Here is a 24,996-nt window from a genome sequence, read left to right as displayed (position 1 = left end):
CTCGTGGTTTGAACTTCAATATTTACAATAATGTAATGATATTTGTAATAATTATTACTATATTTGTATGAAATGGAATTATATCTAACCGTTTGCTTGACCCCAAGCGTCACCGCACAATCCTGAGGGACACACTTAGACTTAGGAAAAGGTCCCGGGTGGCACATGCACAGTGGTTCGGATCCCACTTTAAACTGTAGGTCCAGTCCCGATTAGCCTTTGTGTACATAAAGTGGACTTAAAATAACAATTCAATCAATCAATCAATCATTAGACTTATGAAATGTCCAGAGCTTCATATAAAGTTGCTAAATTCTGTGAAACATTAAAAACGGATTACAGTTTTCTTGTAGAAACCTCATGGTAAAGTCGCCGTTGTTATTGTTGTTGTTATTATTATTATATAACGGTTATTTGTTCGATCCTCGACAGAGGCACATTGCACAGTGGTTCTGATAGCATGGAACGTATTTTAAAAATCAACAAAATACCATCATCATTATAATTTTGAAATGCTGTACATTTAAATTTCTTAATACAGTGTTAATGTATCAAATAACATAAACCTAAATTTTTCCTCAGGAAAGTAATATACGAAATTTATGAAGTTTTTTTTGTCTTTATTTATTTACTTTTTTTTTTTTTTTTTTTTTTGCATTCCTCTTCGTGCTCCCTTTGTCTACCTTGTATAAGAGTCAATGGTATTTTCTAAATACAAGCATTTTTTCTAAGGGGAGGGGCAGAAGTGCTCAAAGCAGGAGAAACATGGGGTGATAATTTCCCCCAGTTAAAAGAATTTCTTTGTGTACAGTCATTACTTTGTTCCAGAACTTCGATCCAAGACTTTCACTCTCCTACATCGTTTGATTTACCAATTGGATATTCCATTATATACACAATGTTCAATTCACTTCAGAAATCTAGGACTACATGCATTGTACAGAGAAAAATGGCCAACACATGTAATGATTTAAACCGATGGCTCAAAGAATAACAAAGGTGTAGGATGTGAAAAAAAATTATCAACAGTTTAGATTACCTATAGAACATCTATTTTTACTGCGGAAATTACGCAGTATGCAAAACCTTGCAATGTGGAATAGCCGAAGGTTTTTAAAAAAATCTTCTCCTTGCAGATGCAATGAGTGTATTACAAGCATTATCTACATCTTATCCCAAATTATGTCATGAGTCTTATCTTAATATTTTAATTATTCAACAAGTTCAATTTGCTTGCAAAAGAAACATTGACATACAATTCAGTTTTGTTAAAGCACATAATATTAATGTAGGAAATGAACGAGTGGACTTATATGCTAAACACGCCAGAGATTTACAACACATAAGTTTCAATAGATTAATGTATACGGATTTATTACCACGAGTGAAAATTAAACTCATGGATCATTGGAACAAATGGTGCAAGGAAGAATTTAAGGTTGTGGGTAATACATATAGATGGATAGCAGACTTTACAACTAAAGACCCATGGTTCTTTTTGTACACACTCCCACGGCAGGTCATAGTTTTCATCAATAGGTTAAGGACGGGACACCATCACACCTAGCAAAAATACACATCAAAAATCAAGAAAATTGCAAATACGGTAATGAAAATCCTGATGCGCAACATTTATTTCTAGAATGTCCTATTTTCTCAAATCAACAAATCACGCTGTATAAAGGTTTACAACGTTTAAACATTTCATTTCCAATATCATTCTCTTCCCTTCTATTAGAATTATCTGCCCCTCTAATATGGCTTCTGCATGCATATGCTCGAAAATGTAGGATTGAATTATAATTTTTATTATAAAAAAAAATGAACAAAAGGATAAAAGTGATTTATTCGTATAATCGTATATAATACTGATGAACTAGAGTGACTACTAACTTCAGAAGAAAAACAATAAAACAAATTCAATAGAAGAAACGATGTCCAAAGTCGACAGGAGTTTGTTGACAGGATCATGATAGAGAAGAAGAAGTAAGGAAATTCTCATAAAGCATCCCTACCCGGGCCGGATTAAGGTGGGTGCTATTGATGCTGCAGCATTAGGTCCTTTGCTGAAATAGGCTCAGATGAAAACAGACGAGAATTTTCCGAAAGCTGAACAGTTTTCTTTTGCTATATTAACCTGGAAATAAATCTTAGAATGAACTTTGGAGCCACAATTTCGGACGCCTAGACACAGCGTTACTTATTATACAGTTACTATTATTCTTTGTGCTGTGACGTAACTATGACGTCGTTGTGTTTATTGTTTACCGAAGATTTCAAGCATCAGGCCCAATTTCGTCTTAATCCGGCCCTGCCTACCAATTAGTATAATTTGCATAGGAACTTAATCTGCTGTCCTTCACGGCATTCCTTGTCCATATTTACAAGCTACAATATCACCATTCAAATTATATAAGCTATTTTCAGGTATCTCAGGGGGACACGTCCCACCCCGCCCCTCTCTGCTGGCCCTTGATAATTTCCCTCATAAACCGAACTCGATTCTCTTCACGGCAGCCATGACGTAACTTCTGCGGGTGACCCAATGAGTAGGGAGACAAATTTATGGTAAATAAAAACTGAGGAGAGGGGTAAATAAAATGTTAGATCAGCGGTATATACCAGCAGTGGAAAAAAAATGGCACACACTTTTTCATCATGAGAGGAAACAACATACAAAAGATCTATAAATTGATAAACTACTTCATTTTTATATACTGTACACATGCACAAGAACTTAGCTGTCCAAACAAAAAGAAAACATCAACACAAAATCACTTCATTTCAGAATTGCATATCTCAAGTGATTTATTCATTGTATGTATTTAAAGGATATCCTTGCTGTCCAACAAATACAATAATCACTACTGCATATACACAAACACATGTTGAAAATCACATGATGATAAACAAAATTCATTCATGACTGAACACAAATGACACCATTGTTTCCCTTGATGTGCGGAAACAGACTAATCTTATCGCTGCTACAGCTAGCAAGTTCAATGAAACTGGAAGTTGAGTAGACATTCGGGGAAAGAAAGGCATGCAGCTTGACAGGGAGCGAATTTTTCGAACTGAGATTATGTGCATGAGAAATCCAAATTTGCAGTGTCTTCCTGATGTGATCGAAGATAAAACGTTCTTCAGCTGCAAGTGGTAGGAAACTTTAGGCAAACGTTTCGTTACAAATGGACAGTTTGCGCGCACAACCTCGATTGCCGGTTTTTGCGTGTTTTCTACTTAATTTGATGATATTTCACGGTTATTTCGCGAAAAAGCGTTCATTTCGTTGAAAAACACACATTTCGCATTACTTCGCGAATAAAACTCATGCATATTTCATCATTGGGGGTGTAGTTACGTGCAGAATGTTCAAAATTGCATCTTTGTTTCACATTTCGCGATTTCGCGCATCGCGAAAATTCAATATCCTTACCAATGAGTGTGACGCACTGCACACCACGTGAAAATTTTAATTTTATCTCTCATTCAACCTGTGACTCAACTCTGTCACTGTCAGTTAAAGAAGAACGATATTTCCATGGCTAGCAAGAATCATCAAGCAAAGAAGTTAAATGGATTTCTTTGACATAGATGTCTCGAAGAACACACCAACAAGCATGCAATGTGAAAACTACATGTATATATTAACCTTTAAGTAGGTAGGTGCCCAAATTGTACACAAGTGGGTAGTGCGGTGCTCACGACACCCCACAGAAAAAATACACTTACAGTTATATTTTAACAATTATAATTGTAATATATGTAATTTTACATTATTTGTACGGTTGCAAGATTGCGAATAATAAAAATAACTAAATTTGAAACTTTTTAAGGACATTTTTATAATTTTCCTTCTATTTTTTAGAGACAATTCCTTATTTTATTATATTTTTTTTTACTTTTCCTTCCAAACAGAATACACAATAGTTACTGAAAAGTAGCATATTTATTAAACAAATGTACGAGGATTTATATTTAATCATTACTAATTAAATGGTAACACATGAACATGAATTTGAGGCTACAAAAAATATAGAAAACAGATACAGGCATATAATTTTTGATTATCCCTACAGTTCACCTAAAGAAAACTTGTCAGATAAGGATCTGCAAGAGCATTTACACTACTATAGCTCTTTTCAGTTCTTACGGCGTGCGCTCTAGAAGCTGGCAGGGGAAGTGGGGAGCGGGGAACATGCCGCTGACCAACCAGAGAACAGACCACCTAGCGGTGGAGCCGAGAGTTACGCAGTTGCGGGAGGAAGCTGCAGCGCTAACTTCGTTCTGCACGTTGCTGTGTTGCCAATTCACCGCGTTGCTGATGGTGTTTTGCCCCAGTGTTGATCCTGTTTGTTACGAGCGGAATGTAGGAATAACATACGTGGGAGTAATTGTTGTCGCGTCGTGTACTACCTAACTGCATTGTTTCTTCGATAAACGTGTATGTGGCATGTGATGTGACGTTTATTTGTACTCTCGTTGTTCCATTGGGAGCTTTGTGTTTATCAACGCAGTAAGTATCGTACGATGGGGAACAGGAAGGAGGTAGTTTCGTAGCCAAGGCAGGAAAATAATCAGTAGGGTTCATGAATATTTTCAGAAGGAAGCAGAAAACAGTGGTCCCTTGGTAAGTGTGCACAAAGTGCAACAGAGAGTGTCGGAAGCTTGTGGAGTGTGTAAGCGAACTGTGCAGCGTGTTGTTAGGGAAGGCAAAGACAGTCTTGAGGCTTCGGGTTCCACGTCATTTGAATCACCGCGCAAACGAATCAAAAGGAACAGTATCACAAAGGCAATCGACGGTTGCGATAAAGTTATAATAAGAAGAATTATCTTCGGGTATCATGTAAAGGGTGAATATCCAACACTGAACATGTTTTCGTTGATTTGCATACATTAATCAGCTTTCAGTGGGGAGTTTCGTCATTGTGGAGGATACTGGGGTTCAAGTACAAAAAGAACAACGACGGTAGACGATTTCTGATGGGGAGAGCCGATATAGTTACAGCCAGAATAACGTTTTTGCGAAAAATGCATCTTCTAAAAAATAAGGAACCTTTGTCCTATATAGGTATGTTATTTAGATGAAACGTACATACATCAGAATTACGCTCCAATGAAAATCTGGCAAAATAAAGAGGGTGCAGGGGGTTTAAAAGTGCCCGTGGGTAAAGGTGGGCGCATTATTGTTTGTCACGTAGGTTCCAGTCACACTGGTTTTCTACAGGAATGTAAATTAGTTTTCAGTGGTGTTTGCAGTTTTTAGATAGGCTACGCTTGACGAAAGGAACATCAAAGACGCAGTGATTATAACGGACAATGCTAGCTACCATTCGGTACAGTTGGATAGAATTCCTACAACGTATACACTTGATATCGTACACTTATCGGTATTCTACTGACCATAAGATGGGGATAATACGCATTCTCAGGCCATACGCGAACAATAGGACGTCTATATTTCATGGTTCTTTCGATTTCAACTCCCCTTTCCCGCTACTCTGGCAACGCTGCAGTCTTTCTCTCTAACCGGCCTGTCTCGTTACGCTGGATAGGTCGTTTCCCCGCTCTCCACTTCCCCTGCTAGCTTCTAGAGCGCACGCCGTAACAACTGAAAAGAGCTATAACCACGTCCAATAACTCGAATACCTTTTTGACACGTTCCTGTTCTTTCTTGTATTCCATTTCCAAGAAAAGAAAAGCTAGAAAAAAAAGTCCAGCGCAGATAATTCTGCCGTGCAATGCGCGACAGAACTAAAGAAGCAGTGTTGCTAATGGAGCAGATAGAAAAATCGCTGCGGTGCGCCGATGCACAGCTGTTACGTACAACAATAAAATTAGAGAATTCAGGTCTATCTAACGTTGAGTTTTAAACGTCATGCATTATACCAGGACTAGGATTAATATGTACTAACAAGTGACTATGTATGTAGCTACATACATATGGACTAAAAATTCGCAAAATATGAACTAACACATAAGTAAAATTACCAAAAATGCTGCAAAGAAGACTTCTTCATACGATTCCTTATTTGAGTGATTTCAAACAAAATAAAAAAATATATATATTATTTTTCATTGCATTAATGCACTGGTGGCGTTCTAACTTTTCACTCCCAAAACCCGTATACACTGGTATGGAACTGCAACGGCAGATAATAACATGCCAACGTGTTAAACCGCTACAATTGCTCCATAACACTCCTCCTGAAGCAGTATTATTATTTCCTCTCTGAGATCGGCGACAGTCGGTTGCCTTTGTTGTACATTTACAAAGGATGCCGGCTTCCACAACAATAACAAGTACATATACTGCCACTAGACGATAAGCTGCGCGGCTTTTTCTTTTGTTATGAACCAGGGCCGGCGCTAGTAATTTTGCCTCCCTGGGAGGTGGCGGCAGATGCCGCTCTATTTCGACCCCCCCCCCCCCCGGTCATTACGCAGCAACGGAAAATTGAAAATCAATATATTCCTAACTAAAACATCAAAATATAAAATAAATAATGAGACTTCTTATGCTATTTCAATACTATTCAGCGCAAAAGAATATCTCGCTCGATCACAGTTTTCAATAGGCTTATTTTTTTCTTCTCTTCAAATTTTGCCGCTCTGGGCGATGGGACGGTTCGCCCTCCCCTTCCGCCGGCCCTGCTATGAACTTGGTCACCCATCAAAGCATGGCAATTTTAACACAGAAAACAATATGTATCGCATTAAGCAGCAAAAATGACAGCCTCCTCTATGCAATTTCTACAAGAACACGTGCCGGAGCCAGAGTTGAAATGATGTTGGAGCCACATAATTTATTTATTTTGAATAATTCCAAAATTATGAAATATGAACAATTTGTTGCTGCTGTTCGCTGCTCTCTTGCCAAAATGCTTTATTGGGATGCTAACACCATGACTGGCTTCCTCCTTCATGAACTCGTGCACGTTGCTAAGAATTTCCCTAGCTTGGCTATGCAAGGTTTTTGATTTCAACTTCGACAGAACTGGAGGCATTATGGAATTTAACGTTCATTAGCAAACACACACTTTTACATAAACACACGCAATACACGCACACAACGTCAAACCGGTCAAATACTTAGTATAAAATAAAAATATGGTGCTTCCAATCCAACAAAACTCACCGCCACTTTACCTGCCTTTTCCCCTTCCGTGACAGAAATAGTGCCTCATTATTACAGTTGGCAACACTAGTTACTAGCTAGCCAATGAACATGCACTGCATAAAAGAAGCAAGCACTACGCCGTGCTATATTGCCACATTAGCGTCCCTACCGAACGGTGGGAACCGCTAGTTGGAGCGCTATTTAATTGTTTTCAATGATGTTTGCGCGAGTGTGTCCAGGAATGGAATGACAATGTGGCAACAATAGCGAAGGTTTTCGAGCAGGGTAGAACACATGATGCTAAGAGAGAGGGAGACGAAACGAAAATTCGTTTCTACGCAACGGCAAATTTACGTGTGTGGCACTCTACAAGTATTGCAACACTCGAGCAAAATAAAGTTTAAAGCAATACGCAAGCAGGTAGGTGGGGTGCTGATAACACCTCAGAACGTGGAGCTCTTTTGTTATTGTGAACCAGCGCACAACAATCAGACGACTAAAAGACCTACCTTTCAAGGAGTAAACAACATGAAGGTAACGGAAAGATGAACAGTGTTGCCAACTTATGACTATTTTTTTAAACAATTTTTAGACCTGGGGTGTTGTGGTCACCCCACATACCCACTTAAAGGTTAAGGTAACCAGCTTGTCTGATTATTGCGTAAAACTTGTAAACATAACTATACTAAAATTTGTTTGCCATATTTCTATTGCTGTAAATTCGAGTACCTGCTATTTCTTCTAGCATATTTGAAAGTTGTGTTCCCGATCGTTATTGTTAGAGCAAGTTATTATCGAGCAAAAAAATGAAACTGCAAATGGCATATTGAGACATGGGCTGCAATTTTAATAAACGTAACTGATCCAGGTAACAATTTTACTGCACAGATAAATTTTTATGTATATACATTTCTATGATTTAACTGTAACATGTCTTAATTCTGTAGAGTCGAATTACTTTCGGAACATCTCCAACGGACTACGCGAGTCTGTCTAGCGAGCCTAGTGGGCGTGTAGAGCCTGAGCAGTGGACTTTGCTATAGGTTCTGGGTTGAGATGACGTCAGCGGCTCGCTTCGTTGATTGGCTGCTTCGAGAGTTGTGACTCGTTCCGAAGCTTCAAATGCATAACAGCCAAAGATGTTATGAAAATAATCTCCCTCTACGTAAGTACTGCCACGTACTGCTACCTAATTTTTGTCTGTGTGCATGTGGAGCAATTTCAAGTAGGACAAATATATTTCCTAGCTTACTTTCCAAATAAGTTGACACCATGCTGTCTTTTCTGTGAAGAAAAATGCACTCAACTGAACTTGAAATTCAGTGACGTGCGGTGACGTCGACACTTATGGTAGCAATCAGTGGAGTGCTCAAGGGGGTGGGGTTGGTGTGGGTCATACCCCTACCCCCTTTAGGACACAGTATTCCTAAAAAGAAAACGTCAATAACAGGAAAAGATTGCAAAATGATGAATGAGTACTAAAAAAAAGTACACGGAACCTCCACCCCCATTCAAAAATAAAAAGGATTTGATTTGACTACTAAGCCAGAGATCCTGGGTTCGAATCTCGGCTTGACCATGGGTGTTCTTTGAGTGTGTCCCTTCATCAATTATATTGTATCATCTTCGCGATTAGCCAAAAGTGTCGGAGAAGCGAAGTAAGATAAACCAAATCAAGCAATCAATCAATGATTTGACTTGATTTTTGTTACTTAGCGCCGCTTTTTTCTCATATTTGGTTAATTGCGAAGATGATACGATAAATTAATGAAGGGCCAAACACAAAGAACACCCACGCGCAGGTTGGGATTCGAACCCGGAACTCCTGGTGTCATATCGCGCTGTGATAACTACTCCCCCACGATTATTGATTTGGTGTTTTAAGTCCACTTTACGCACAGAAACAAAACAGGTAACAAAACACACTTTTTTGTAGTTTCTTCAATAATATTCATTTGGCTTCTTGAGTTCTGAGATACATTTTTTATTTCAAATTATTTCATTATTCACTGCAGAGTACAACACAGGAACAAGAATGCCCGCTCATCACGGGTTCGAATCCCGGCCTGGATTGTTCGAGGTCCCTTCATCAATTTCATCATATCATCACTCAAAAAAAATTCGTGGTGTTTTTTTAAAATTTAGTTATTTCTCGGTGAACAAGATTGCAACACTGCATGCACACTCCAAATAGATAAAATACTGGCACAACGCGCGATGAAAGGGTAGCTATCGTCATATTGTGTGTGGAAATAAAGAAGAACAGTAAGTACTCGTTAATGTAAGAAATAGACAATATTTTCGTTAGAAGTTCATTATTTCACCTAAAGAAATGTTCCGCAATGTAGAATCGTACGTTAGCAATGTAAAAAAGTGCGAAATAAATTATTTATAGGTGTCTCACCTATAGTAAAGTAGTATTTTTTCAATAAAAAGCCACCTCTTGAAAAAAAACTGAAATTTTGGCTTTTTACTAATTACGGCTAACCTATTTCACTTACAATGTCAGAGGTTCCTAATGTTCCTAAATAATTTTACATCAAGAGGCACACATTGATCATTTCTGCTAGTTTCTCATTTGTTTTTACCTTATGCGAGTTTGTGTATTACCTACCCAATGGCATAGTGGTAACACTGTCTTATAATCAGGGGGTACTAAGTTTGATCCTCAGTGGAGACATGTTGCAATGTGGTTCCCCCTTGGCCATCACCATTTCCACGTTGCGCGCTGCAGTGGCCTTGTACCGAGGGTGTTAAGTGACTTTTAGAGCCACCCTGTATATTCATTTTATGTTTTCCCGTGTGGAAGTGGTTAGTTAATACGTATGATGATAATATTTAAATCAATTAACGCAGTTCTGATCTCGGGTTACTTTTCTTCGCTTTTCTGTCACTTTTGGCTAATCGCGAGGACGAGAGGACGAGTGATGACATGATGCAATTGATGAAGGGACACTCACAAAGAACACTCCCCATGCCCAGGCCTTGATTCGAACCCGAAACCCTGGCGTCGTAGCACTCTGTGCTAACAACTCTACCACAGAGGCCGTTTTGTCTTTGAAAAATTTTATTATGGCTAGTCCAAGACTTAATAGCTACGTATGTAACTGAAATTTGATTTTAAAAAAACTTACATTTCATTAAAGCCGTTTTTCGGTTTCTCTTAGCCGTAAACTGTGATGTTAAGCAGCCTTCAGACCAAAGCGAAACAGTGGTTTCGCACCGAAACCACAAGCGTAGTGGCGTAGCAACATATTGCGTGGCCCTGAGCGAGATTAGAATGAGTCTCTCCCATCCTTTCTTTAATCTCAATGTGAGTCAATACATAATCATCGTCAGCAGACTATCATATGTAAATAATAATACATTACTGACGAAAATGATATTTAATAATATGCGACGGAGAAATTTACGCTTGACAGAGGTATAGTGTATTCTTGTAACACACTGATGGAATTTTGTTTAACCAAATTAGTAGAAATAATACGTTTTTAAATTTGATCTTCAGGCACTAAGACATGACTGAAATATCCTTAAATATGCTACAGTTTCTATAAATCAGAAATGCAAACTACGAATCTTTAAATGCAACCTATATTTTTTTTTTAAATGAGATTATCTTTGATTTCTCATTTCAAAATTTGAAGGATGTAAATATCATAAACCATGGCATAAGAAGAAAATATCGATGTACGCACATAAAATGTCGGTGCTTGGTTGAGCGGGGGGAAGGGTAGTGCTTTATTCCTAACATATTAAAATCGAGAGTGCGAGGTCAAGAGAAATAACAAAATACACACAAGGCAAAGTGTTTTCTATTCAAGAAAAGATTAAAGGGATAGAAATGTCCAAGCAAGTTATCGTCAACTTTTGCGCAAATTTTCCGCAGGAGAAATACGACAATAATTTTTACTATTTTTAGGGCGCCCTTAGGCTTAGGGCCACCCACCAGTATGTTACGCCTCTGATTTGACGTATTCATTCAAATTATATCGTTAAACTAGAATTTTAAGTCAGATAAGAACAAAATGTTTTAATTTTATTGAGCACAAAAAATTGCCACTTCCATATTTCTCGCTTCTATTTATTACATTTTTCGTATCAACCCACGGGACGCGAGTTCCCGGGCGGTCGCTCACTTAGTCCACCCCTTGCAACGCCACTGGCGATATGTGCTGTGTCACTCATCCTCATCTTTGCGATTAGCCAAAAGTGGCAGAAAAGCGAAGTAAATCATTTTACCATCCTGCTTTTAAAGTTAGTTTTTTTTAGAAATACTGGACTAAATGGGAGGTTTGAACCTCCCCCCCGGGCACGACACTTTACATAAACAAGAATTTGATATGTCAATGCCAATCTTGCGGGGTGTTTGGTCTTCAATTGGTTAGTGTGGAGAGCAGCATGGGGTTCGAACTGGTCCATCAATCCCTCTTGGAAATAGGCATCGTTCATTTGAGGTTACAAAAAAAGCAGAAAGCTTCAAAGCTTGAAATGCGTTAGATCGAAAACAAAAATGAGTGTAAATACATATTATATTTTCATATTCTATTTTTCAAAATTTAGAGTTCTATGTGAAAGTCCTCGCAACCTTTGTCAATGGCCTAGCCCCCTAGCCATGGGGAGCAGTCATGGTACTTCTAACGTTTCTTACGTGCGCCTTTCCTGTATATGTAATTTGATTTTAAAACGCATAATAGTTATATTTAAATTACAAGTACCATAATGGCTTGCCACGTTATTTTCACCTGCTCCACATTGATCTCAACCCCAAGTCCAGATGGGAGTTCTTACCTGCAATTAGAAGTGTGCGGGATCCCGAAAAGTCGATGATTTCCCGACTTTTCGGGATCCTGAGCAGCCGAGTAATACCGAAAGATCATTTTAAAAAGTCTTTAATCCTCGATGTTTTCTGCATTGTAAGTGTCTGGAACTTATCGGAGATTGTTAGTCTTTATTCCAGACATGCAAAAACAATCACTTAAGGTGAAATGACGTGTACAATTTGAGATTCTCAGAGCTTCGGGAAATGTAGCACATTTCTCGACTTGGTCAGGAAAGTGCGAATTTTTCCCGTCCCGAATGTCGGGATTTGAAAAAATTGTGGTTCCGCCCAACCGCACTTCACCCTTCAGAAAAGTCCCAAACTGCGATTTCTGTTATCACAGAATCAAGTAAAGAAAATAGTAAACACAGAATTTGGATAAGTGTAAAGATTCTAAACAGTGAGAATATATACAAGTAAAAAATTTAATAATGGCTGGTAAAAAAAATCGGAACAGAGTCGACCAACAGCACGGTCAGACATGAGAGTCAAAAAAGACAAGTCCACCTGATTCAAGAATTCAAGCACATGTTGCGTGCGTCTGTTGACAAAATTTCGACCTGCTAGTGTTGCCAGCTATGGAGATATGTCCCCAGAATGGCACTTTTTCACTCAACCCATAAAATCGCCACTCATAAATCCATCAAATGCTGCACATGATCAATATTGCTTGCAAATGACAGATTGGCAATGGGTCTATTCTAAAATGCAGCAAATTTACATACTAAAATAAGAAAAAAAAACTAACATATTATGGTGTTCATTCGACTCCCAATTTCTTCAATATAGGACGTCATACATTTAAATTATTATGTCTCCTCTATATTTTCCATTTCGTGTAGCACATATGTGCTAATTTGGTTTCTTTACAGAATCACAACAAATTTAAAATAAATTAATAATAAGCTTGAATTTCGAACGTAGAGTTAAATAGCGTGTTGTTTTTCCACTTATATTGATGCTTCACAAGTCTTACCTCGTTTAGCACTTTAGGAGACCACCGCTACACACCAATTATCACAATTTGTGCTCCTCTTGAAGAGTACAGGAAATGAGTAACCCGAATTATACCAGGGAAGGCTCCCGTGCTTCGTATTTGATCAATATTTCAAACACCAAAATCTTGCTGGTATTGTTTTAAGCTCTCTTAAGCTGTTCTCTTAAGCTCTTAAATAGAGTGGACATACTCAAGGCAAATGTAAGTACTCAGTACAATTTTCTTTACACCAATTTATTTCAGACTATGAGCAAGAGTTGTAAACAGTGTATGTGTAGAGTTAACATAAGAAATATACGAGGGGGGTTCAAAAAGTTCGCGCAATCACCTGAAAGGAAACAACTTTGGGCATCGACGACAACAAGGCGGAATTGATCTTTCTCCACATAGCGTCATGCTTGGTGATACATTTCTGCCAGCAGTCTTCTACATTGCGTAAGCATCTTAGATCTAAAACCACTGTTCCACCTCAGAAATGACGTACCTCATTCTTGGCGTCAAAGTGGCGTCAGTTGAGTAAACGCTTCATTTCCGGAGAGACTGATTGATTTGGTGTTTTAACTACATGCACAGTAAGGCTAATTGGGACTAGACCTACAGTTTAAAGTGGGATTCGAACCACTGTGTGCCTCCACCGGGTATCGAACCCGGGATCCCTTGATTACAAGGTGACGACGTCATTTTCGGAGAGAGGAAGCAGTCACTTGATGCCGAGTCTGGGAAATATGGAGGGTGGGGCAAGATTTGGGATCCCACTTGAATTTATTTCCAAATTGATCCACTGGCAGAATGGTCTCGTCCGTTGTCTGCCAACAACAGCAGTCATTTTGTGAGCTTTCCTCGTCAATTTACCTTCAATTCCTAACGTAGACGAACTAGGAGCGATTGCTTGACCCTGCGGCAGGTAGTTTGTCAGAATGACTCCCTTACAGTCCCAGAAAACGGGCAGAATCATCTTAGCACCTGACCATTAAGCTCTTATCTTTGAGGGGGGGGGGGTTGAGGAGCTGTGTTTCCACTGCTTGCTCATTTTTTTGCTTCTGGGTCATAAAGGCGCACATGTGACATAGCTTTCATCCATTGTGGTCAGTCCGCTAAACAAACATCTTCATCCAGCTCACAGAAGTGACTCTGGTGCTCATTCCTCTCGAGTCCTTTTCTGGAAAGGAAAGAGCAATCATGTTACCCACTGTACCGACATTTTATGAACGTGCAGCTGTTGTTGTACGATATTCCAAATGGACCCATAGCTAACACCTGTTACAGTCATCACGCTTTCAACGGTGATCCTCATGTCTTTCAGTATCATCATTTCAACATTCCCCCTCACAGTAACAGCATCTGTGAAGGAAGGTCTCCCTGTCATAAGGGTATAGGAGATTACTATGTGGTCAGTTTGCAAATCCGAATTTTTCCACTTGGAAACCACCGTCCTAGGATGGACTTTTATCCTTATACACTGCTTTCATCTCCTCGTGGATTTGCTTCGCTGCTTTGCTCTGGAGATGCAGGAACTTGATAACGCTCCGTGGGTCAAATTTGTCAATTTTGATAGCCTAAAAATCTTTGAAAAATGACCTTTAAAATGACAACAAAAATCCTGTAAAATGACCTAAAATCTTTGAAAAATGACCCAAAAATTCGTACAAAACTCAATCTGCTTATTGAAAATAGTATATACAGGTGTGGCTAGAAAAACCGGACTGTTGCTTCAAAATCTTTTATTGGTTATTTTGTACAATACGAACATTATCCCCTTCAAAGTACTCCACTGCACTATTGATACACCGCTCCATACGAATCTTCCATTTCTGGAAGCAGTGCTGGAAATCATTTTCTGAAACCATGTTCATGACCTCCGTCGCTTTTGTTTTCACAGATTCTACGGTCGTAAATCTGGTTCCTTTCAATGCTGATTTGACTTTTGGGAATAAAAAAGTTCGCACGGAGTGATATCCGGCGAATAGGGTGGATGTTCTAACACTAGGATCCCATGCTTGGCCAAAAAAGCCTTGACTGACAATGCCGTGTGGACAGAAGCATTGCCCTGATGAAGAATCCATGACATGCTTTTCCACAAATCAGGTCGTCGTCTTCTTACTCGCTCACGAAGGGTCGTCAGCACCGTAATGTAATAATGTTGGTTATTTTGCAATAGCTCGAATACTCAAGGACGATCTTTTCGAATCAATTCACCGACATTTGCAATGTTTGATTCCGTTTTTGACGTGAAAGGCCGTCCAGGACGCGAGTCGTCCGCAAACACTTCTCGTCTTTCTTTAAACCTTTGAAACCACTCAAACACTTGCGTGCGTGATAAACACTCATCTCCGTATACTTCCTTCAATAAACCATAAGTTTCTGTGGCGGATTTTCCGAGTTTCATAAGAAACGTCAAATTGATATGCTGTTCCACTTTCACACTTAACATTTTTCCGACGGAACAAAGATGTACGGTTCACTTCGTCCACAAGCTACAGCGGAACTGAGCGCCGCGCACCCTGGAAAATCACACAGTTGATAAGCAGGATATCACGTTATACACTCATGCACCGCTTGACCTTGACGCGCTTGTCGACAGCAACATCAATCCCGTTTTTTTCTAGCCACACCTAGTATATTCCAAGACAAACAATTTAACAATTGCTTCTTCACCTTGGTGTGTTGTACGCACTGTGAAAAAGAAACTCGACAATGTTGCATTTCGCGATTTTCAGACAGGCTTTGTTGCGCTGGTAGTTAAACACACAGTAAGTACCGCAAGATAACATTCAAACAAAACAGAAATTGTTGAACTTCTTATGTTTCAGCATGCAATGACACAAAATGTTTAAGAAAATGACGTGAAAATGACGCAAAATTTTAAAAATTGACCGAAAAATAAAAAATGGTAAAAAATAACCAAAAAATGACCCCAAAAAATTACATTTCTTCAACCTGAGGAGGGTGCTCATGATTTCTGTACCAGTTAGCAATGTCTACGTTGCACCAGTTAAAAGATGAAATGTCAACAAAATCCGGGCCCATGATACATCCCTTTATTCATGTTCAGATAAAGTACAGAAGTAAACGTCCAAAAGAAAAATCATAATAATAATAATAATAATAAATTTATTTATAAATTTGTGTTCTTAACGTAGGACTAATGCACAATAAACATATCTCCAGTGGCTTCTAGTTATTTTCCTTCAAGGCGATTAGACGAACTTTATGATACCCCATCGTATATTACGGAATCCAGGTGCACAAAATTGGTAAGGATGGAAAGATAGCAGGTTTTTATTGGTTTACCTTGCAGCCACTGTTAGTCGACAGGACCGACCTTTAGAAAAAAGGATTCTATCGAACACACGAGAGCTTTTCCACACATTCACGTGTGGATCGAGGTTTCCTGTATCAAGTTCGATGGACATGCATCCAATGGGTATGCAATAAGGGTATGCCTGTAAGGAAAAAAGTCAACAGACCGACCGCAAGTAGAGAAGGAAACAGTGAAGCAGCTCCGTGCAAGTTTCGGCATGAGCAAAATCATACCACAGACAATGTTTGATATCCGAGTGCATATCAGAGCAAACATCGCAAACATGGATTATAATTTGGAAGGGTTAAACTTACAGTGGTGTAAGTCACACGGAAACCAGATCTTTATAACTCAATCTGTTAACAGAAAACGTGAAGTAAATCAGAGATTCATTCAACTGTCAACAGATGGCAATTTAAGGTCTAGTGATAAAGGAAACATCTGTTGTGTTGATCAGCAAAGTGATGTGAGTCAGACTTTTTTTCTCTTTAAGAAAGTGACTTACACCACTGTAACTTTAACGCGTTCATTTGTTGCAATAAATACAGGTTGGATATGTGCCGAGTAAACAAGTGTTCTCCTGTTTTAAATGTGTGTGTGTTTGAATTGTTGTTTTAAACGAAACGATTTCGATAGACAATATAAATCAAGATAACATATTTTATGAGCACAAAACTTAAGTACTAGGTGGCGGGTAAAGGTACTTACTAAAGTAGTGCCGCCGTACGAACCGGTCCCAAACCACAGCGGAGAACGGCTATTTTGACAAGATCCCTGCTGGCTGCTTCGGGAGGAGTGTTTGAAATGTTGTCGCTTGTTGCCCAAAGAGGGAAGCAGCCGTAGGTCTAATTGGCTGTTTGACCGCAAGTTACTTAGTAGGTAAACGCGGCAACAGAGAGTCACTGCCATGAAGGCGGCGGTCCCCGCGCCGGCTATAAGGGCGGTGGGACTGTAATACTGGTGCGAATAATATTATTTTTGTTGTTTACTTTCTTCGTTTTTGGTTGGACCGTTTTCTGCGTAACACCATTCTCACAGATCAAGTACCGAATTATTGGAGTGGTGTTTTTTTCCAGGTACATTGCAAACTGAAATGTCTTATCAATCTCCACTTACGTACTGCAATGATTATTGATTAATATGCAGGTGGTTTCCAGCACTTCACCCAATCTATATATTATATAATTTTTAAAAAGGAGCAGAGGGTAAGAAGTGGTATTTGCTCTAAATGCACAAATAATATTTTTAAATTTTACTCTATTTCAAGTTAGAGAATGCAACTTCGAAAGAATCTCCTGACAATTTTGACAATAGTGTCTGTTATCTCATGTGACGAGGAAAGGGACACGGATTTCGTGCTGTCGACAGAGCTACCATCTAGAGGGAAAAGGGTGTACTCAAGGAAGAAACGTTACTTGGCTTTTCCTGATGGTTCGTCAGTTTCGGTAAGTAAAACCTGTGCTTTTGTGTATTCGCAATAATAGGAACTTTTAGTTTTGTTCCAGCGGGGGCTTTGGCGTCGGGAAGGGGGGGTCGAACTGTCAGTCGGCCCCCTCTGGAAATTTACATAGTTCATTTCAAGTTACAAAAAAATCAGAAAGCTTGTTATTTTTATTGTTAATAATATAAATATAGATAAGTTAGTGGTAAATATCTGTTATATCGGAGACACATTTCTTCATTTTTACAGAAGAAACTACTTACGCAAATGAGTTTCTGTAGTATTTTGAAATTTCGTGGAGGTATTTTCTTACCGTAGAATGCTGCACAACAAGAAATAAGCACTTTTGATATAATAAACTTGCATTTTGTGCAAAGCGTCAACATTATGCCGTTGTTTCCATTATGTACCTGCATATGGCGCGAGCGTCGAAAGTCACGCGGTCTCGCCAGTGTTTCCAAACATGCCTTTTTTTACCAGAATTTTATTTTTATTTTTTTAACTATGCTTACCTAACCTAACCCAACCTAACCTAACCTTGCCGGAAATGGTTCGTGGGACTATCGTGAATGGTTTTTGGGACTATCAGGAATGGTTTTTGGGGCTATCCTTCAATGGTTTGCGATGACATAATGAACACGAAAGTAGGTATTTTTCGGTTACGAAGGTTGAAACACTGCATACCCACTCCAAATCGACAAAACACAAGCACAACGCGCGATGATCCACAGCTGTGCGCGCCATATTGTATGTTCCGCAACGGAAGAAAGGACCCAAAAGAATAACTCGTAATGTGAAAAATCGAAGTTATTTTCGTGTAAAAAACATAATGGCACCTTCAACTATGTTCCGCAATACGCAATTGGTAAGTACGAACCATTTAAAACTGAAAATATCCGATAGAAATGTGTCTCCGATATAACAGACATTTACCAAGTTAGTTAGAGTTCGAAAGAATATCGAAGTAAAAATGCATTAAATCGGAAAGAAAAGAGTGTACAATACACAAACCAGTTTACAACTTAACATTCTGTCATTTACAACACAGAATAAATGGTTCCACAGTTTACATAGCTAATTCCAAAAAAATAGAGTTTTATTTAAGAGGGCACACAATATTAACTTTAGAAATAAAATGCCTCCCTAACTTTTAGAGCTTTTTCTTGAACAAGGTATGTAAAAGTTAATAAATAAATAAATTTAAAGTTGTGAGATATTTTTTCATTACGTCTAATTAATCTAGATGGGATGTATAATAAATATATACATTAAATAAGAATTGTTAAGGTAAACCAGGTCAAATTTCCATAATACTGCTGTTTTCCAGCTGTCTGCGTGTATAACCACGAACTGGCTTCATCATTTGGAGCTGTGGACCTTTGGCTACGATTTGACAATTGGATACCCTCTTCCTAGCGAGTTCAATGTTCCATTCAGGCGCTCATTCTCTTCATCAATTGTACGACAGCGACAGGACAGAAGGCTTATGTACGACAAAGTTGAGAGGCTGCTTGATTCGTAAGTATATATAAGACCAGTTACGTATTTACGATTTTATTTCGAGGGGTTACAGGAATTGTTTGTCAATGTGAAGAACTCGACATTTTTAAATTTCTCAATTTTAATAATTATTTATTGCGTTCATAGAATGAGGTATTTGCATGGACTTTCGCAGGAGATTTTTTTTGCAGGGAGGGACAAGCGAGGTACATTCCCCCCATAATAGTATTGCCCCCTCAAAAAACACTTTTTCAGTAATTAACATTTATTAATGTGGATGAAATCAAGTAATAGATATGAAATATGTAATTTTAGGTTGGCATATATTTTTTATAGGGAGGCAGTGGCTTCCTGGGCCCCCTTTCGGACGTCCCTGTGTATTGTCTTTATTTCTGTTAACAATTGACTTTATTCAGCAAAGCGGTTGTTCTCTTTTTCTTGAAATATATAAAATTGTGCAATCTGCACCATCTATGTATCTTCGACAAAAACTTATCTGCGTTGTCTTATTTACACAAGGGTCGTTCAAGGTTGACCGGGATTTTCGTACGTAAAAAATCGATGAATAACCGGATCATGATGAAACGTGCGGGTGACGTAATGTATTCCTTCGCGAGTAACTAGCGCCCGGCATGACGTATTTCGCGCATGCGCAGCAGTTGCAGCGAACATGGCGGCTAGCAGTGTGTCTGTGGCTGTGGAGCAGCGGTGTGTAATCAAATTTCTCGTGAAGGAGAAAGTGAAACCAGCTGAGATTTTCAGACGATTGCAAGCACAGTATGGTGAACAAACGATGTCGCGGACAAGAGTGTACGAATGGTGTGAGCAGTTTCACGAAGGACGGGAGCTGGTAACAAATGAAGCGCATGGACACATTCGCCCGACTGCAGTCACACCAGTGAATATCGTACGTGTTGAGCAAATGATTCTTGAGAACCGGCGAGTAATAGTGCGGGATATTGCTGCCGAGGTGAATATCAGTGTCGGTAGTGTTGAGACAATCATTCACGACCACTTACGCTTCCGCAAAATCTGTGCAAGGTGGGTTCCCCGCCAGCTGACATTCGATCAGAAGTGGACACACAGGACGGTCTTTGAACAGCTTCTGAATCGGTTTCGAGCAGAAGGTGATGAATTGTTGCAATCCATCATCACGTGTGATGAAACATGGTTGCACAATTCAACCCCAGAGACCAAAAGACGCAGCATGGAGTGGCGGCATAAAGGTTCCCCGCCCCCCAAGAAAAGCAAAACGCAGCCGTCCACTGGAAAGATCATGGCAAGTGTCTTCTGGGACATGAAGGGCGTTATCCATGTGGATTTTCTGGACAAAGGGAGCACGATTAATGCCCAGTATTACTCCACATTGTTGAGTGGTGCTGTACGAAAGTCCATTCGCAAGAAAAGACCTGGGATGTTGTCTGGAAATTCCATTCTTCTCCATGACAATGCCCGCCCTCACACGGCCAATGTGACAACAACTCTGGCTGACATGCGCTGGGAAGTTCTGCACCATCCCCCCTACAGTCCGGATTTAGCCCCCAGTGATTATCATTTGTTTGCACCCCTTAAAGACCATCTGGGAGGGAAGAAATTCACGACAGACGATGCACTGCGGACCAACCAAGTTCTTTCTACGCCAAAGGAATTCGGGAGCTGCCAGAACGATGGCAACAGTGCCTCGGCGCGCACGGAGAATACTTTGAAAAACTGACATAGTTTGGTGTTTCTTCTGCTACCTATTTCCTCTGCAGAAATAAAAGTCCCGGTCAACCTTGAACGACCCTTGTACATATTCACTGAAACAACTGAAATCATGTTTCAGAATTTAGAAGTCAGAAGGGGAATACATGATTAATGAAACAGGGGTAATCAAACGTTTGAATTGTTAAAGTTCACCTTATGCACAAATAGACTAAAGGGGACTGGACCTATGGTTTTAAGTGGAATCCGAACCATTGTGTAATATGCCTCAACCGGGTATCGAACCCGGGACCCAGAAATCAAAAGTGAGCTTCATAAGTATATACTAGGCTTACTCTACCTTTTCGGCCGCAAGCGCGTGTTGCTCGTTTCATAACATCCTTCGTCAATCGTAACAACTTCAAAAACAAACTAAAAAAATCGACTGTTGATGAACAATACCTGTATTCAAGCACTTACGAATAGCAGCTATCACATCCTCGTCCCTGACCAAACTTTCTAATGAAAACTGGTCTAATTTTTCATCTTTATTTTTCGTCGCCTCATATCTCACCAATCATAGACTCGTATTAATGTTACGTAAATGACACTAAGAACAATCGTGCCTATTCATAAGTATATCCCTTTGTGCAAGTTTGTTGTGTAAATGATTTTGTTCCTTTTGATATGTAGTATATGGATTCAATGGCATTAGTTGAAAAAACAGAGTGGCGTTTCTGAAGTGAGGCGGTTGATCAAGCTTTACTCTCCTTCAATTAGTCCTTGAACAGAACCGAATACTTGGAAATATTGTAAACATATCCTACTAAGTAAAGAAAGTCGTAATATCCCCTTGCGATACAGAGTTCAAATTGCTTTGGTGTATTCAAAACAGAATAGCGAAATTGTAACATGATCTTATCAAATGCAGTTACGAATTCATAATATTTTCTTCTCTTTTTCTTCACGTAACAGGCAAGGTCTCAACGGACGAGCATGTGTTCTTCAGACGATATGTGAAGCCACTCAAGTCTTCATTCCAAAGAGAAAGTTTGTGGAAGAAATATTACGATTGATATTTTCGTAAGTTATACTTCTTCAATTTCATTTCGTTATTCTTTCTGTTTCTCTATTAGAGTTTGTTTCAATACTTAAAAACATAATCAACTTCAAAAAGGGTAAAATTGATGTAAAATGAATTTAATTCCGTGTGGTAGTACAGATGGCGCACTTATACAATGCGATCCATTGAAGAGTAGACCGCCGCGTTGGTGTTTGCTCTATCGGCAAGCGAGGCACTTGCGGCCGATTGTCGGCACCGTAGAGTGTCGATGAAGCAAGTGCACAACAGTTTCCGTAATTGATTTAAAAAGTGATTTACTTAGCATATATATAACAGGTGTTGAAACTAGTTGCCTTCTATGTGAACACATTTTTATGCATCTTTATTAAGACACCCAATAACGTAAGCTGACGAGGGAGACTAGAAACCTGTTTTGACGGAGGTCCTGAAAGTAGACAGGAAAGTTTGAGTTTGAATTTGAGTTTCAATTGATGTTTTAAGTCCACTTTATGTACAGATAGGCGAATCGCGACTCGACCTACAGTTTAAAGTAGGATCTGAACCACTGTGCAATGTGCCGCCAGCAGATATCGAACCTGGGACGTCTTGATTACAAGGCGAAGGAGACTGTGAAGCAGTGGCGGTTGGTGTGGGTGTGCACTTCAGCCTCGCGTCCAGAAGAAGTGTTTTATCACCCCTCTCAAATACTCGCTCCCTTTTTTGCGTCCATAATGATGCTAAGTGTATTGGTAAATGATGCTAAAAGTATTTCAGCGGCAGGCGCTGGTAAATCGAAGCCGATGGGGTGTGGGAACGTTTGATCTTTTGAAGGAGATGGTGTTCAGTAAATTAGTATAATAAAAAATAATTGCAGTGTAGAATTATTTGGGTGTGCACGTGCGAATGTGCGAATAGGCAGACGCCGCTACTGCTGTGAAGTAATAAAGGGCCTCGTTTTGTATTGTCTGGTCTGTTTATTAGTCTGGTGACTGTGAAGTGATATGATGCTTGTTACGTATTGTGTTCTTTCGAGTGTATTCAACCGCAAAGTGTTGACTCAGCAAATGCTTATTTATTTATGATTCATATGAGTTAACTCAATCGGCACGTGAAGTTCAAAGGCGATTTGAAACACGATTCCCGGGTGTAAAAGTTCCATACGATTTTTATCTCTGGGGTAAATGCTGCATACAAGTCAAATCCACACACCCTGGAAGAACTGAAACATAACATCCGTGAAGAAATAACCAACATTAGTCAACGGGAACTGCAGCGAGTTATGGGTAACTTCATCAAGAGTTGTCAGGATAACGAAGGCGGCCAGTTTCAGCACCTTCTTTCATAAATTGGGAAGTAAATACATCACTCTTTAAACTAGTAGTTACGGGAACTTGCGCGCTTGCTTCGACAGTCTGCAGTGCCGACATGCGGACGCGAGCACCTCGCTTGCCGATAGTGCCAACGCGGCGGTCTACATTTCAATGGATTGCTCTGCCGATTTTCCTTGCCAGACTCACATGACCAAGATTGTTTGTTACCAGCATCGAGCAGAGAAGCAAGAGGCAATTAGAAAACGGACTACTCACCCAAAAGCGATCTGGCAGCCATCATTTCTATACTTTATCTGGGGAATCTCTGGAGCGAGCGAACAAATACAAGTCTCTGCACAAGTAGTAACTCGACACGGCTCGACCAATGAACACGTGAGAGGAGACGGGATTGCGTGGAGGGGTGGAAAGCGACTGCAGCTGAAGTCCACGCGTTTACTTCGTTAACGTCGAAGAACTGAAGAAAGCCGCCGCCACGAACGTGGGTGGGGATAAATAGCGGGCAAGTTGTTTTCGTCCAATCACACTCAACCTTCAACCAATAGGCGCAGCTGTCATTCTACTCGTCTACTCCACGTGGAGTCTCAGTCACATGACTGCAGATACGCTGTTGCCGTACTTTGCAACTTCAATGTGGAGACCGTGGGAGGAGGAACAAGGTGGCGTAGAGTAGATGTGTGGCAAAATTTTGCGTTGAATGTGATTGTTGCAGCTGGTGGGCGCGCTCCGTGGACTTCAAAGCCAGCCGGTCGTTAACGTAGCTAGCTGCTGTTTGCAGCAGCGTGTGCCGCTTAGCTGCGTTCACTCGCTTTCTCCCCTTCTCTACCGTTCTGCGAAGCCTTACTCCACAGATTCCCGGGATAGAGTATAGGCTTCAGTAGCAACAAGAGCAATCCCGCAAGAAACCCGGTTCCGTGTGATTCGGGCTTAACAGAGACACCTTTTTCTTAATTAATGACACATGTCTATCGGAGCTAAACGTCTTGAAGACGTTCAACGCCTTTAAGATAAAAACGGCGCTAAGTCCAACACTATCTATTGAAGTTACGAGTCAAATTTCACTCCACTGTTAATATTTATTGGTTTCTTTCCAGAATACCTCAATTACCTGAAAACACCACAGATATTATGGAACCAGAGGATAGTAAACTTTACGACAAGGCTCACCTAGCGGGGAAAATGAACGAGCAGTGTGCAACGTTGTTCCCGGGATGCCCGATGTCGGTGTTCGAACTTGGTTTATCAGCCTTCCTTGCTAGTATTCTGACGTCATCCTACCATGGTTGAACAAGTGTCTGTGGGCATAAGAGCAGCACTGTGTGATCTGAGTGTATTGTGCTACGTGATGTATATTGCGGTTATGTGGGACATTAAAACCATGCTTTAAAATAATGTGAAACTTCATTTTCATCCTTCTCTACTTGTACTGTAATTGCAGCTGTTTTTAAAATCCATTGCCACTGTATTAATCTGTATAAAATTGGTCTTGCAATGTGAGTTTACAGTGGTATTGGGTTTTGAAAAGAGCTGCAAAGAACTTCAAAACAAGACCAAGGTCGTATTTTTGCGACTACCCAATACTAATAAAAAGTTGTTTTACAAAATTGATAAGAACTTTCTTGACCGATTAAAAAATCTGAAAATTAAGAATTGTACCTGCACAGTATTTAAACTTCATCACGATCAGACCACAATTGATTTGGTTTTTATTGTAACAAACGCGTGACATGGTTTTCCT

At 39.7% G+C, this 24,996-nt stretch overlaps 2 protein-coding genes across 2 annotated transcripts in view; one reads left to right on the top strand and one right to left on the bottom strand.

Moving 5' to 3' along the window:
• The window catches only part of LOC146003027 (uncharacterized), a 257,704-nt gene that overhangs the window by 82,886 nt on the left and 149,822 nt on the right, over positions 1–24,996 (bottom strand). The window lies entirely within an intron of this gene.
• LOC146003161 (uncharacterized) lies at positions 9,330–24,592 on the top strand. Its single transcript, XM_083141345.1, has 5 exons — positions 9,330–9,388; positions 17,511–17,688; positions 19,012–19,202; positions 21,843–21,950; positions 24,353–24,592. Exons 2-5 carry the CDS (start codon positions 17,518–17,520, stop codon positions 24,543–24,545), a joined length of 663 nt encoding a protein of 220 aa, XP_082997471.1. The 5' UTR covers positions 9,330–9,388; positions 17,511–17,517; the 3' UTR covers positions 24,546–24,592.

This window comes from Lepisma saccharinum, chromosome 19 (assembly GCF_977018435.1).
Source record: "Lepisma saccharinum chromosome 19, izLepSacc3.1, whole genome shotgun sequence".
Taxonomy (NCBI): domain Eukaryota; kingdom Metazoa; phylum Arthropoda; class Insecta; order Zygentoma; family Lepismatidae; genus Lepisma; species Lepisma saccharinum.
This window is presented reverse-complemented; position numbering and strand designations above follow the sequence as displayed.